The sequence below is a fragment of the Blennius ocellaris genome (assembly GCF_963422515.1).
Source record: "Blennius ocellaris genome assembly, chromosome: 16".
Taxonomy (NCBI): Eukaryota; Metazoa; Chordata; class Actinopteri; order Blenniiformes; family Blenniidae; genus Blennius; species Blennius ocellaris.
Window position 1 is genome coordinate 1413619 of NC_137665.1, and position 15524 is coordinate 1429142.

At 47.4% G+C, this 15524-nt stretch overlaps 1 protein-coding gene across 1 annotated transcript; it reads right to left on the reverse strand.

Moving 5' to 3' along the window:
• Positions 1-1101: 1101 nt before the first annotated feature.
• On the reverse strand, positions 1102-8970 carry ptger1b (prostaglandin E receptor 1b (subtype EP1)). The gene is made up of 3 exons (XM_080511355.1): positions 8802-8970; positions 5296-6204; positions 1102-2021 (listed from the first exon to the last, which is right to left on the reverse strand). Exons 2-3 carry the CDS (start codon positions 6136-6138, stop codon positions 1746-1748), a joined length of 1119 nt encoding a protein of 372 aa, XP_080367481.1. The 5' UTR covers positions 6139-6204; positions 8802-8970; the 3' UTR covers positions 1102-1745.
• Between the last annotated feature and the right edge of the window lie 6554 nt (positions 8971-15524).

Genomic DNA, 15524 nt, shown 5'->3' on the forward strand with positions numbered 1-15524 from the left:
GTACGAGCCAATATTGTGCAACACGACATAATTAACTAGGAACATTTTTTGTAATTACCTGAGTTTACTCTGATTACTCTTCTTTGGTATTACGACGGTCGACTGGCAGACGAGACAAACGCACTTCGAAAATGACATCGTGAAAAAAAAGTCCACCTCCCATTCCTCATGAAAGGGACACGTCTTCGTCTTCTCACTTGGTCCGGCCCCCTCCATTCATTTTTGGGGGGGCTTCAAATTTGCGCTAACTCGCTTGACTAGCTTGTTAGCTTCGCCACACTTAGCGTCGTCGTTTGCGCGTGTGCGGTGACCTAAAGGTCAGAAAAATTCAGCCGTCATCTGACGCTGCGTTCGATTGTACTCATAATTCTGAAAGGTAAATCAGTTTCATTACACCAGCGTCTATTAATTTTTTTCTAATGTCATGCGATCTACTATTACTACCTTTGCGATCGACTGGTAGATCGCGATCGACGTGTTGAGCACCCCTGTTATAAAGCCTCCAGGTGTGCAGGACGGAAACAGTTTTGTGAGTCTGGTCAGGCCGAGTGACAGAGGAAAGTTTAAGTTCTAGGAACTCAGTATTGGGAGTGTTGATGACAGGCATTGACTTGAGGATAACAAATAAATGGATTGTCGTAGCCAAAGGCAAAACAACGCTTTGGACCCCGATCACTGTTGTGCCTGAATGCGTCAAAACCAGTCCCCCCATCCTCACAAGAGCAGCACCTTAAATAGGTGCAGGTGCCACTACAACATGTGTGTTGTTTCAGTTAACAACGTGGATATCCACTTCTGGCCTTCCAGACGGTGCTGCAGCTTCGTTGATGATAGAGGCCGATGACAAATCACAATTCTTTCGTCACGTCTGCCTTTCATCAATCCATTCCTTGTCTTTCTTACTTAATCTAAACAGTGGATTGATGGCAAGACTAATTAAAACCCAAACCCTTTTGTGGATGTTTCTTTAACAACCTGGTTTGTCTGTTAAAGAAAACAAGAACATATGAACCACTGAAGCATTTATTTTGAATCTGAGATGTAGTTTTTTTTTCTGATTTAACTTAAAAAAAAACAACCAAAAAACGTAATATAGGGATTTGCACTCACCTGGAGGTATTTGATCTATATATAGACGCTTATATCTCATCTAAGAACCTCATCTTGACGTATAAAACAAACAACACACTGTCAGTCATGAAGCGGAACGACCTGAAACACGTATAGACACACATTTATTGTACGACACTGAATCATTTTCTTCTCACAATGTCACATTGGGTTTAGCTTTTCCAAAACGTCACTTCGGTCCCCGGACGGTCGGGGAAGACGGAGACGCGGGAGCTACGTCCACGAACACTCACGGTCACATTCACGTCACGGCGCCACGTCGTCCGCACGCGTCTGCGTCGTCTTCACATCTTCAAGCATGAGGTAAAAAATAAAGCTCCATCTGGTCCTCGGCTGCGGCGCAACACAAACTCTACAACGTGTCCGGAGGACGTCTACAGAGTTGAGATGGACGTCTTCAGACAAAGTCCGTTTCATGTACGTCTGCTCTCACAGAGGACAGACGACCATTGCACTGTTTTCATGGACGGTCCGTCAGACTCTTTGGTTCTGGTTCAGGACTGCTCTCAGCTGTCCAGTGAGTTTTCAGACCCGATACTTCATTTATCTTCTTGGTCCCGCCAGTCCGAAGAGTATTTACCCCCGAACACCCGTCCAGTGGTCACCCATCATGGTCAGGTCTTAGTGACGCTGTTTTTCTCCGAGTTCTGGAAGGATCCCACGTCCCAACGGATGGAACGAAGCACGCTCCCCTTGAGGCCGGCCTGCCTCTTGGTGAGGCGGTAGATCTTCTTGAGGACGGCGCGTCGCAGCAGGATGTAGACCCACGGGTCCAGGATCTGATTGCAGGTGGCCATCCTGACGCCCGTCACCATCAGACCTCGGTAAGCGTCTCCGGCGCCGAAGGCCGGGTCGCCGTAGGAGCGGCTGACTGACATCAGCGCAAACACCTGAGAGAGGAAGAAAAACAGCCCGAGATGATCAGGATTGTTTGAGTTTCTAGCTCATCCGTGTCCTCAGAGATTTCAACGTAAAACGTAAAATGCTGTCGTGTAGACGGGCAGAACGGGCATTTCTGGATGTAATCCAGAATTTCTGTCATAACAATCCAACTTGGTGGTTTTATTTTGACAGTCACTGTCATAACAATCCAACTTGGTGGTTTTATTTTGACAGTCACTGTCATAACAATCCAACTTGGTGGTTTTATTTTGACAGTCACTGTCATAACAATCCAACTTGGTGGTTTTATTTTGACAGTCACCATAATAACAATCCAACGTGGTGGTTTTATTTTGACAGTCACCATAATAACAATCCAACTTGGTGGTTTTATTTTGGCAGTCACCATAATAACAATCCAACTTGGTGGTTTTATTTTGGCAGTCACCATAATAACAATCCAACTTGGTGGTTTTATTTTGGCAGTCACCATAATAACAATCCAACTTGGTGGTTTTATTTTGACAGTCACCATGATAACAATCCAACTTGGTGGTTTTATTTTGGCAGTCACCATAATAACAATCCAACTTGGTGGTTTTATTTTGACAGTCACTGTCATAACAATCCAACTTGGTGGTTTTATTTTGACAGTCACCATAATAACAAACCAACTTGGTGGTTTTATTTTGACAGTCACCGTAATAACAATCCAACTTGTTAGTTTTATTTTGACAGTCACCATAATAACAATCCAACTTGGTGGTTTTATTTTGGCAGTCACCATAATAACAAACCAACTTGTTAGTTTTATTTTGACAGTCACCATAATAACAATCCAACTTGGTGGTTTTATTTTGACAGTCACCGTAATAACTATCCAAATTGGTAGTTTTATTTTGACACTCACCATAATAACAATCCAACTTGGTGGTTTTATTTTGGCAGTCACCATAATAACAATCCAACTTGGTGGTTTTATTTTGGCAGTCACCATAATAACAATCCAACTTGGTGGTTTTATTTTGGCAGTCACCATAACAACAATCCAACTTGGTGGTTTTATTTTGACAGTCACCATAATAACAAACCAACTTGGTGGTTTTATTTTGACAGTCACCATAATAACAATCCAACGTGGTGATTTTATTTTGACAGTCACCATAATAACAATCCAACTTGGTGGTTTTATTTTGACAGTCACCATGATAACAATCCAACTTGGTGGTTTTATTTTGGCAGTCACCATAATAACAATCCAACTTGGTGGTTTTATTTTGACAGTCACTGTCATAACAATCCAACTTGGTGGTTTTATTTTGACAGTCACTGTCATAACAATCCAACTTGGTGGTTTTATTTTGACAGTCACCATAACAACAATCCAACTTGGTGGTTTTATTTTGACAGTCACCATAATAACAATCCAACTTGGTGGTTTTATTTTGACAGTCACCATGATAACAATCCAACTTGGTGGTTTTATTTTGACAGTCACTGTCATAACAATCCAACTTGGTGGTTTTATTTTGGCAGTCACCATAACAACAATCCAACTTGGTGGTTTTATTTTGACAGTCACCATAATAACAAACCAACTTGGTGGTTTTATTTTGACAGTCACCATAATAACAATCCAACTTGGTGGTTTTATTTTGACAGTCACCATGATAACAATCCAACTTGGTGGTTTTATTTTGACAGTCACCGTAATAACAATCCAACTTGTTAGTTTTATTTTGACAGTCACCATAATAACAATCCAACTTGGTGGTTTTATTTTGGCAGTCACCATAACAACAATCCAACTTGGTGGTTTTATGTTGACAGTCACCATAATAACAATCCAACTTGGTGGTTTTATTTTGACAGTCACCATGATAACAATCCAACTTGGTGGTTTTATTTTGGCAGTCACCATAATAACAATCCAACTTGGTGGTTTTATTTTGACAGTCACTGTCATAACAATCCAACTTGGTGGTTTTATTTTGACAGTCACTGTCATAACAATCCAACTTGGTGGTTTTATTTTGACAGTCACCATAACAACAATCCAACTTGGTGGTTTTATTTTGGCAGTCACCATAATAACAATCCAACTTGGTGGTTTTATTTTGGCAGTCACCAAAACAACAATCCAACTTGGTGGTTTTATTTTGACAGTCATCCATAACAATCCAACTTGGACCTCATCTTCGCTCGTATCGCTTCTGTTTCTCATCAGTCAGCTGTCAATCAGTCTCTCCTGCTCCCTCACACTCCTCACTCAACTCAGTTCACCTCAAACATTCCCATCGAGGTTGCGGAGGTGTGACGGAGGTGTGACGGAGGTGCGCTCGTGTCGGGGAACCACCACTCAGGTCAGGGATTGTGAGACGCGGCTTCAAGGAACTAAAACCCGCCTGTTCAAACTGGTTTCACACCATTTTTTTTTTTTATTGTCACAGCTGGTACAGTGGGTCATTGTTTCACTCCATCGGTTGGTAGTTTGATTCCGCATGTCACAGCTGTGGGTGGTGTACTTAATCAACACGCCGCATGTTTTGTATTCTACGAGTGAATGTGAGACGTCTTTCAGCCCGACAACATTCAGAGCCTTTTAGACTAAGAAGTAAGATTTTAAAGTTCAAACACATGGAAAGAACCTATATGAGGATATATGCACAGATATGAAATCTATATGCAGCATATATGCACATATATGCTGCATATATGCACATATATGACAATATATATGCACATAAACGCTGCATATATGCACATACAGTATATGTACATATATGCACATAAATGCCCATGTATGTACATATATGTACATAAAATATAGGAAAACGGCCAATTTTATATATGTCACATATATTCAAAACCTATATCAAAACCTATATTAAAACATATATGTTTATAAAGGTTCTTTCCATGTGGGCAAACACACTGTGACTGTATTCCAGCCTGCCCAGAGGAAATACATGGATTTAGTCAGAAACCCTTCAATTCCTACAGTATTTGTAGACACACAAAGCTCAAAATGTCTTTAAATGAAATTGCATTTTCCCAAAGTAATGTGTGAAGTAAAGCGAATGTACTTTTCTTTAACAGTGCAAATCCTCTGAATAAAAAAATCGAATATTGTATGGATCATTTGCGTTATAGATGAGAGAATTGGCGTAACAAAAAGCGAGAGAAGATCAAATATTGTTTTAGTAACAAAACAAAAGAAGAAGGAACTTGGTTTTACAAATTCAGAACAAGTAACCGATTGCTTGCGTTTCCCAGACTCACCAGCAGAGGGCTCCAGCAGATGCAGGACGTGATCATGATGCCCACCAGCTGCACCACCATCTCGGTGTCGTGGGAGCGAGCGGAGCTCCTCTGGGAGCGCGACCTCTTCTTGATCCGCGCCCGGACCAGCGTGCAGCCGCTGACCGTGTTGCACAGGAAGGCCAGCGCCAGCGAGCCGAACGCCAGCGCGGAGAACAGCAGCACGAAGGCCAGGTCGGCGGCGCCGGCGCCGCCCGTCACCCTGATGAAGCACCACGTCCAGGGGAACTGGTAGGTGTAGGCGCCCAGGCCGAAGTAGGGCAGCAGGGCCACGCCCAGCGCCAGCAGCCAGATCAGCGCCAGCGCCATCTTGGTCCGCGCCGTGGTCACCAGGCGGGCGTGCAGCAGGGGCCTGGCGACGCCCAGGCAGCGCTCCGCCGCCATGGCGCAGCCCAGGAAGAGCGGGCACAGGCCGAAGAACACCATGCAGCCGCCCAGCAGCAGGCAGGAGGCGTCGGGGCGCTCGGGGTCGCCGAGGAAGCCGGCGCCGGCGGAGTACCGCCTCAGCACCAGCGCCCCCGGGATGACGTGGCCCGCCAGGTCCGTGGCCACCAGCGAGCTGGCGAGCAGCAGGAACGTGGCCTTGGAGCGCCGGCGGAAGCGGTTGTACGCCTTGGCGAGGATGACGAGCGCCACCACGTTGAAGAGGATGCCCAGGGTCATGGTGAGGCCGGCGGCCGTGGGGTCGCTGGCCGGCCGGGTGGCGTTGCACGCCTCCACCGCGGCGGTGCCGGTGTGGTTCGCGGGGGTGGGGGGGGAGGGGCCGGCGACGGCCGAGGCGTTGGAGGGAGGCATCCCCAGCATCACCGCCGACGCCGACGCCGCCGCACCCGGGGGCCGCCGGACCTGGTTCCTCTAGCGGGGGAGGGGCTGGAGAGGAGACGGAGCAGCATATATTGTCAAATATGTGCATATATGCACATATATGTACATATATATGTACATATATGTACATATATGTGCATAAAATATAGGAAAACTGACAATTTTATATATATCACATATATTCAAAACCTATATCAAAACCTATCATATATGTGCATATATGCTGCATATGTGCACATATATGACAATATATATGCTGCATATAGGTTTCATATATGTGCATATATCCTCATATAGGTTCTTTCCATGTGGGGTCAAGCCACACCTCAGCTCCGTCTCTCGCTTCTCTGGAGGAATTTGTTTAAAACAAAATAAACCTTTTTATTTGAGATTTCTATGGTTTTCTAGGCGTTTTGGCCGGACTGGAGCCTCTTGGGACCCGGTTTGGTCCCACAGGCCTGATGTTTGAACCCCCGAGGGGAAGTCAGTACACTGGACACTGATTGTCTCTCCATCAGTCAATCATCTGTTTTTAACCAGTGTTTTTCAACCTTTTTTGAGCCAAGACACACTTTTTTCTTTGTAAAACTCTGGAGACACACCACCACCTGAAAATGTTAGAATGTTAAACTGTGTAGCCTCTATTAACAATATAAAGTCTTTCTCATCAAAGACATCAAAGTCATTGTCATCAAAGACATGAAAGTCATTCTCATCAAAGTTTTATCAACAGGAATCCAGTAAATCCAGAAAGCAAGGACTTTTTTTAATAGTGCCTCCCTCAGTGTGAAACCTGGACCTGATGGATGAAGAGCTGAGATCCTGGTTTTCAAAAACTTCTCCATCACTGTCACTGACACAGTACTTTGATACAAGATGGTAGCAGGAGGTGGAGATGAACCACACTGACGTCTGTCACTTTACATTTCACCGGCAAAGTTCTGCGCTGCCCTCTAGTGGTGAAGAGTATTTATACATGATTACTCTGCAACACACTGTCGCTGTGAGAGCAAAGGTTTTTATTTTTAGAAAAAAATGTGAAATTGGATCATTTCCCACGCCACACCTGGCTAGATGTCGCGGAAACACCAGCGTGCCGCGGTGCAGTGGTTGAAAAACACGGATTTACAGTGTCGACTGTGGGGAAGAAGCAGTGAAATGCGGGAACCAGGGTGTGACCCGGATCATTAAACTGCTTCAGATCCTCGGGTTGTTGCTTTTGGCCGCGTGCAGCTGCAGCTGCAGCTTATTGAACTGAGGGACGATTGTTCAGCTGGAATCTGAGAAACAAACAAAAACTGGACGGCTCGGCTCGGCGGGGGTTAATCACATTTGTAACAATGGAGACGAGCGCCAGTGTGCGAAAGAAAATATATCACATGTGAAAACTGGGGGGGGAAAACACCCACAGGCGATTTGTTGTGCCTGTAAACGCCGGTCCTCCAGAGCCTCCAGTGAACCGGGGGGGGGGGGGGGGGGGGGTCATCTCTGTCCGAGGGCAGGAGCTCAGGAGGAGGAAGTAGTGGCTCCTCTCCTACTAGCAAGAGCCCGTACAAGTTCTGACAGTTTCTGTTGGCAGTGAACACATTCCTGTCAGACGAGCTGCAGGGCGAGGAAAAACGTAAACATGACGGACGAGACGTCGCTGATTTGAAAACACAAAGTCTGCTGCTGTTTGGTGCCTGATTGTCTAAACATCGCTTTAATGGTTATTCTGTCAATAGTCATTAAAACTCATATTCTCAGCTACACACACACACACACACACACACTCCTCATCGATGAGATTTGCTACTGATTTCTCTTATTTCCTGCTATAGTTTATAGAAATATAAAATATATATGTAGTGAGGAACGTCAGTCTCAGATGCCTGCAGGGAGAAACGTCACTCAGAGAGGTTTTAGTGGAACGCTTCAATACTATCAGGAAAGGTTTTTTATTCTATTTAAAGATGTTTAACCATAAATTGTGAAATGTGATGTTATTTTGCAGTTTTTTTTACACTTTACAACAGATTTTTCCTTTTAGAATGACTGAAGAACCTTAGACAGTCAGATTAGAGACGACCCTCCGATGGTTGTTGTCGGGAAAACCAACGTATTAGAATTAGAAGTGATTTCATCCCGGCAGACCGACGGTGACGAGCCACAGGTTAGAGACTTGTGATTGGCGGTTTGAATCCCCGACCGTGACCCTTGACCTCTCAGCTGCCTGCAGGGCAGTGATGTGGCTGCTGCACCTCCGCATCCCAGAAATCTGATTGGTCGACGCAGGAAAAAAAAGGATTTTCCTCCAAGGGGGATTAATAGAGTGTGGTTTGTTAGTTGTTTGTTGGAAGCGGTCCTGCTGACCACTGCTCCACCCTGTGGCCATGATCACAGCTCTTTCAGGTTTTACCTTGTAATTCCTATGGAAGCGATGATATCAGGCTTTTTACCAGTTCATAAATGTCTTTCCTCCACTTTAAAGACGTCTATGCACGGATTGTTTGATGTTTTCTCTGTGGCGTCTTCAGTGGAACGAACTGCTGCCTTTAAATGATCCACGAACCAAACAAAGAAAACAGTAATCACACATGGTTACGCTTCCCAGTGTGGACAACTGTCCTGCTGTCACGTTGAGACGTCGACCTTTCACCCACCTTTGACAGGGGAAATCCATGGAGACGCTCAGGATCAGTCCGAGGCATCACTGCTGCTTATGTCCAAGGAATAAATCCAGGTGGTTTCCTGACGTGGTCCAAAGCAAAGTGTCCGTCTTCACCTGAAGCATGTCCTCATTCTGCAACCAGGAGAGAGTCTGCAGCTCCTCCGTCCTCACTCGGCGTGTTTCTGCTGCTCTCCTCCCTCAGAGAGGCTTTTATACTGCTGCTCCGCTGCACCGAGCTGGCTCCACCTCTGGGTGTCCCCACAGAGGACACTGAGCCGGCTCCACCTCTGGGTGTCCCCACAGAGGACACTGAGCCGGCTCCACCTCTGGGTGTCCCCACAGAGGACACTGAGCCGGCTCCACCTCTGGGTGTCCCCACAGAGGACACTGAGCCGGCTTCACCTCTGGGTGTCCCCACAGAGGACACTGAGCCGGCTCCACCTCTGGGTGTCCCCACAGAGGACCCTGAGCCGGCTCCACCTCTGGGTGTCCCCACAGAGGACACTGAGCCGGCTCCACCTCTGGGTGTCCCCACAGAGGACAGTGAGCTGGCTCCACCTCTGGGTGTCCCCACAGAGGACACTGAGCCGGCTCCACCTCTGTCCCCACAGAGGACACTGAGCCGGCTCCACCTCTGGGTGTCCCCACAGAGGACATGAGCCGGCTCCACCTCTGGGTGTCCCCACAGAGGAGAGGACATGAGCCGGCTCCACCTCTGGGTGTCCCCACAGAGGACATGAGCTGGCTCTACCTCTGGGTGTCCCCACAGAGGACATGAGCTGGCTCCACCTCTGGGTGTCCCCACAGAGGACAGTGAGCTGGCTCCACCTCTGGGTGTCCCCACAGAGGACATGAGCTGGCTCCACCTCTGGGTGTCCCCACAGAGGACAGTGAGCTGGCTCCACCTCTGGGTGTCCCCACAGAGGACATGAGCCGGCTCCACCTCTGGGTGTCCCCACAGAGGAGAGGACATGAGCCGGCTCCACCTCTGGGTGTCCCCACAGAAGACATTGGGCCGGCTCCACCTCTGGGTGTCCCCACAGAGGACACTGAGCCGGCTCCACCTCTGGGTGTCCCCACAGAGGACATGAGCCGGCTCCACCTCTGGGTGTCCCCACAGAGGACACTGAGCCGGCTCCACCTCTGGGTGTCCCCACAGAGGACACTGAGCCGGCTCCACCTCTGGGTGTCCCCACAGAGGACCCTGAGCCGGCTCCACCTCTGGGTGTCCCCACAGAGGACACTGAGCCGGCTCCACCTCTGGGTGTCCCCACAGAGGACAGTGAGCTGGCTCTACCTCTGGGTGTCCCCACAGAGGACAGTGAGCTGGCTCTACCTCTGGGTGTCCCCACAGAGGACAGTGAGCTGGCTCCACCTCTGGGTGTCCCCACAGAGGACATGAGCCGGCTCCACCTCTGTCCCCACAGAGGACACTGAGCCGGCTCCACCTCTGGGTGTCCCCACAGAGGACACTGAGCCGGTTCCACCTCTGGGTGTCCCCACAGAGGACACTGAGCCGGCTCCACCTCTGGGTGTCCCCACAGAGGACACTGAGCCGGCTCTACCTCTGGGTGTCCCCACAGAGGACACTGAGCCGGCTCCACCTCTGGGTGTCCCCACAGAGGACACTGAGCCGGCTCCACCTCTGGGTGTCCCCACAGAGGACACTGAGCCGGTTCCACCTCTGGGTGTCCCCACAGAGGACACTGAGCCGGCTCCACCTCTGGGTGTCCCCACAGAGGACATGAGCCGGCTCCACCTCTCGGTGTCCCCACAGAGGACATGAGCTGGCTCCACCTCTGGGTGTCCCCACAGAGGACACTGAGCCGGCTCCACCTCTGGGTGTCCCCACAGAGGACATGAGCTGGCTCCACCTCTGGGTGTCCCCACAGAGGACACTGAGCCGGCTCCACCTCTGGGTGTCCCCACAGAGGACACTGAGCCGGTTCCACCTCTGGGTGTCCCCACAGATGACATGAGCCGGCTCCACCTCTGTCCCCACAGAGGACATGAGCCGGCTCCACCTCTGTCCCCACAGAGGACACTGAGCCGGCTCCACCTCTGGGTGTCCCCAAAGAGGACATGAGCTGGCTCCACCTCTGGGTGTCCCCACAGAGGACACTGAGCCGGCTCCACCTCTGGGTGTCCCCACAGAGGACACTGAGCCGGCTCCACCTCTGTCCCCACAGAGGACACTGAGCCGGCTCCACGTGAATAGAATCTCCAGAAACTCTAGAATCTCCAGAACCCCCAGAATCTCCAGAAACTGTAGAACCCCCCAGCGCTGCCGCGGCGCTCTGCGTTGCCTCACATTGATACGAAGCAGGCGGGACAGCAGAGCGTCTCCCAGCCTCCCCCAGACTCCTGTTGCCGGGGGTGACGGGAGGAAATGTCCTCGTTTCCAACTCTGCAGGACCCGAGGAAGAGAGGAGTGGCCGTCACCAGAACGTCTCCATATCTCCGCTGCTAATCAGACATTCCGCTGTCTCGTTTCCGTCAATCTGCTGTAAGAGGAGACGCTGATGTCCTCAAGCAGCTCCTTGTTCACGCCGAGGATCAGCGTCGTCGCCAAGCAACGTCAAAACCTGAACGTCTGCAATTCGTGAAATTTCATTCAGGAAGTTTCTTATCTATGATTTAATGATTTATGACAGGAGACGTGAACTCGTCTGGTTCTGACGGTTCTTTGTGGGATGTACTAGTGCCGTCCTCAAGACCTCCGAACCTGAGACCAGGACCGGAGGCGTCTCAAGACCAAGACTTCAAGGGGTCACAATAAGTCAAGACCAAAGTTGAAGGCATCGGGACCAAGTCTCGAACCAGGACCAAGACCCCCAGAGAGCCACACAGACTCAGGAACCTTAGCGTTCGTTAGCGTTGCGGCCGTTTTACCCGCCGCCGGACTTTAAGCTGCGCGGAAGCTGGATTCATGACTGACCGACGGCAGAGACGACCCAGAACCATCTGCAGAGGACACGGTCCATCGGGACCGTCGGGTCCATCGGGACCGTCAGCCAGGAAGTCACACAGAAAACAAAACTGGGACGGGACTTTTTGACCGCAGCAGCTGGAGAACGAGTCGTAAACGAGACATAAACAAGTCGTTTCTTTTCTTTGCGGGTCGTCAGCTGATGGCGGCCGCAGCAGCTGTTCTGCTCTGGGATCAGGCTTTTCTTACGCTTCACTATTTACATTTGTTAACAGTGTCAGTTGTTAAATGATCATAATGTCATGATTACAGTTCAGAAAATCCCTGGTTTATTCAAGCTAATTTTTCCTAAGCTAATAAAATTATGAAGCACTTATAAAAAAAAATGTTTTAACTTAAAAGTTCCAGGGACATAAAGCTTTATTTTTCAGCTACAGTAAATTTTTCATTTGTTTTACAACACTATTGGAACTTGTTTGAATGTGATTATGATTATATGGATTCTTATAACCACACATTATTTTTATGGGGCACCAATTTATTATAAAGATATATAATTCAATTTGAGATAAAAGCAAACAATATAAGAAGAAATTGAAATTTCGGAAAATGGTCTTTTTTTAATTTCTTCAACAATCACCAATATATACAAATATTTAGACGGTGAAATGAGCGAAAACCCTTATTATATGATTCAGTGGATGTGAGGAAGTCTGTGCCTTGAATAAAGTGAAATAACAAGCAGATGATGTCAATCTTATGTCGTTTAAAAGTCCATCATCATCTGTTCTCCAATTTAAAGGATTTGAATTTAGAGTTATGCAGATGATTTGTCATTTCTCTCATTAGCGTCTGTCGCACCGACTGAGACTAAAGAGAAAGTTTGCAGACATTTCTTTCTTGAAAAATCCCAAACAACCTTGGCAAATTAAAATAATTGCTGCAGAAACAACTTCTGACAAATAAAATGTAATGTTGTTGCCGGTTGGGCGTGTGAGCTGTGGTCTGGGCCGGCAGACAGGAAACCGCCAGAGCGGTTATGAGCGGGATTCTGGAGCTTTCGGTCAAAAACAAAAAAAGACATTGAATCAAACTTCTGTGGAAGTAAAGCTTTTAGTGATTGTGGAACCTCAAGCGTGGCGAGCAGCGCCTTCTTCCTGGACGCCTCGCTGCCTGGCGCACCAATCTGCTGGCTGCAGGGCTTTGGCCTCGTTAAAAAAACTAAATCCCACAATTACACAGAAACTCTGGCAGGAGAAAGTCGTGGGTGTTACATTTTATTATGCGTCCATTGAAAACACAACAGAGCCGCCTGGCGAGGACCAACGCAACGTCTCCTCGATCAGTTCAGAGACTTCCTGACGACAAAACGAGAAAACTTTCTGTCGCTCTATTTCAAAGTGAAGTCGATGTTGTGCTTGTAAATACTCAAACATACAGACGGAGCCTCTGAATGAAATGGATCTGTTGTCAGGGAGCGCAAACACAGTAATTCCAACACTGACCTGTGGGGGCAGTGTTGAGCACAGAATGGGACCAAAAAATGACTAGATAGATAGATAATTACTTTATTCATCCCCGAAGGGAAATTGTCTTGTTGCAGCAATCTGGTACATACGAATATTATAAAATACAATAGAATAGAAATAAAAGTAAAAAATAAAAGTATAAAAATATCTGGGTACAAGACATAAAGTAAAACACAGAACGGAACATGGGCACTTAGAAATAAGACGAGATAAAAGCAAGATAAATAAATAGTAAGGTGCAGTGGCAGAGCCATTAGAAGTAGGCGTTATATAATAATAATACAGATAATAACAATGTGTAATACTACAATAACAAACAATCACAATATATACATATATATATATCAGTAATAACAATAACAATAACAATAACAATAATAATACCAATAGTAATAGTATACTTATAATATTAATACAATGGTATTAGTGTACTTGCACATGTAAAAGAGGAAAGACTGTTTGGACACAAACAAACGTCTCACATATCCTCAGCTGGACTTCCAGCTAAAGAAGCTTCAGATCTATCAACAGTTTAGAAATGTCTTCACCAGCAAAAATGTATGTTTGTTTTGTCTGACATGAAACAACCAAGCTGCACTGCCCCCTACTGGATGTTTTCATTAATGTCTAAGAAGCCCGTGGTAGAAAGGACATTCTTTAATCCCTGTTCACAGAACGTTTCCAAATAAAAACAGCAAACTTTCATTGAGTTTAAGTTCATTTACACAACAGAGTCTGGACCCACTGAAAAAAAACCCTTTGAGAAATTGGATTCCATTTTCGACACTGTCCTCTCATGTGTGGTTGCAGTACTAATCCTGCTCATAGTAAATCATTTTTCACGTTGACTAACAATAAGAACAGGTGATTCACAGTGTTTGTGTTGCTCTCTCTTTACTTTTATAACAAATCCAACAGCTCTCCTCCGACTCACTGAACATTGAACATCATCTGCATACGCTGACACACTGAGTGGACCAGGACTCTGAAGGACCACACTCTGAAGGACCACACTCTGAAGGACCATACTCTGAAGGACCACGCTCTGAAGGACCATACTCTGAAGGAGCTTCAACGTTAACTGGCATGTGGGTGGTTGTAATACAAATAAACTAGTGGCGTCATATATAAACTACAGTGTTTTCAGCATTCCTGGTGTTTCAGTGTGGACTAAACTGAAAATCTAAGACTCAGTGTGAGACAGCGTGAGACGGCGTGGACGGAATATTGTAGAACGTAAGAACTGCAGAACTGTTTTCCAGGCCAAATGATCATTTCTCAGGAACTCATACCGATTAGAGACCCCTGTTGTTCATTTATTCCATGTTTGGCATCATTGCTGACTGACAAAGATAAACGACATCCAGATTATAGCTTGGCAGCTTGTTTTGGCTGCAACGGTCAAAAACAACCAGTTGTTATCTTGCATTCCTTCGAGCCACCAAATCACAGGAAGTGTGACCAAAAAACAAAAGAAAACTTCTCTGTGACTCTTCTGTACATCGTGCAGTTTCACAAGTGTAAAGACGGAGCGTGGTGGGAACAGAAAGTGAAACGTTCTCTCTCTAAACCGCCGTTCTCTCACGTCGTCTCTCAACTCATTGATCTGAATTGATTCCACACTGTACATGTCATGAATGTGTTGGAACCGCGGCGTCCTACCGACACGTTCTCACTGACGGGAGCAAGTAGACGAGAACGATCCGGAGGAACGACGGCTCAGCATGTTAAAGGTCTCGCTCTCAAATGTCATCTTCGCCGCTACTGGACGTCTCAGGAGACACAAAGCCAGCGGCTGTTCGTCAACCTGGGTAACACGACCCGGGGGGGGGGGGGGGGGTTAGCAGGTTAGCTGTAGAGGCTAAATCACCATGGTTACATGGACCTGAATAAACTTGGCCGGCTTTCGTTCAGCCGATTTGGCGATAACTTTAACCAGGATATCTGATTTTTACAGACTTTTTCCCTTATCCTGGTTGTGTGCAATACCCCCCCCCCCCCCCCCCCCCCCCCCCCGGTTCCTTTTGTCCAGACTGAGGAGCTGGTCGCTCAGGTCTGTGATGGTTTTCCTGCTGGTTCAGGAAAACACAAAGAAGTTCTGTGAGGCGTCGTTCCCCTGGTCCGTCCTGGAGGAACTGGTTGGTTTTCCCTGGTTGATGGGAGATCAGACTCTGGGTCCTGGTCTCTGGATCAGGGGAAGGTCTGACCCTCGTGGTCGGTTTAGCAGAGGACTTGAGGAGTGAAGGCCCCTGGTTGC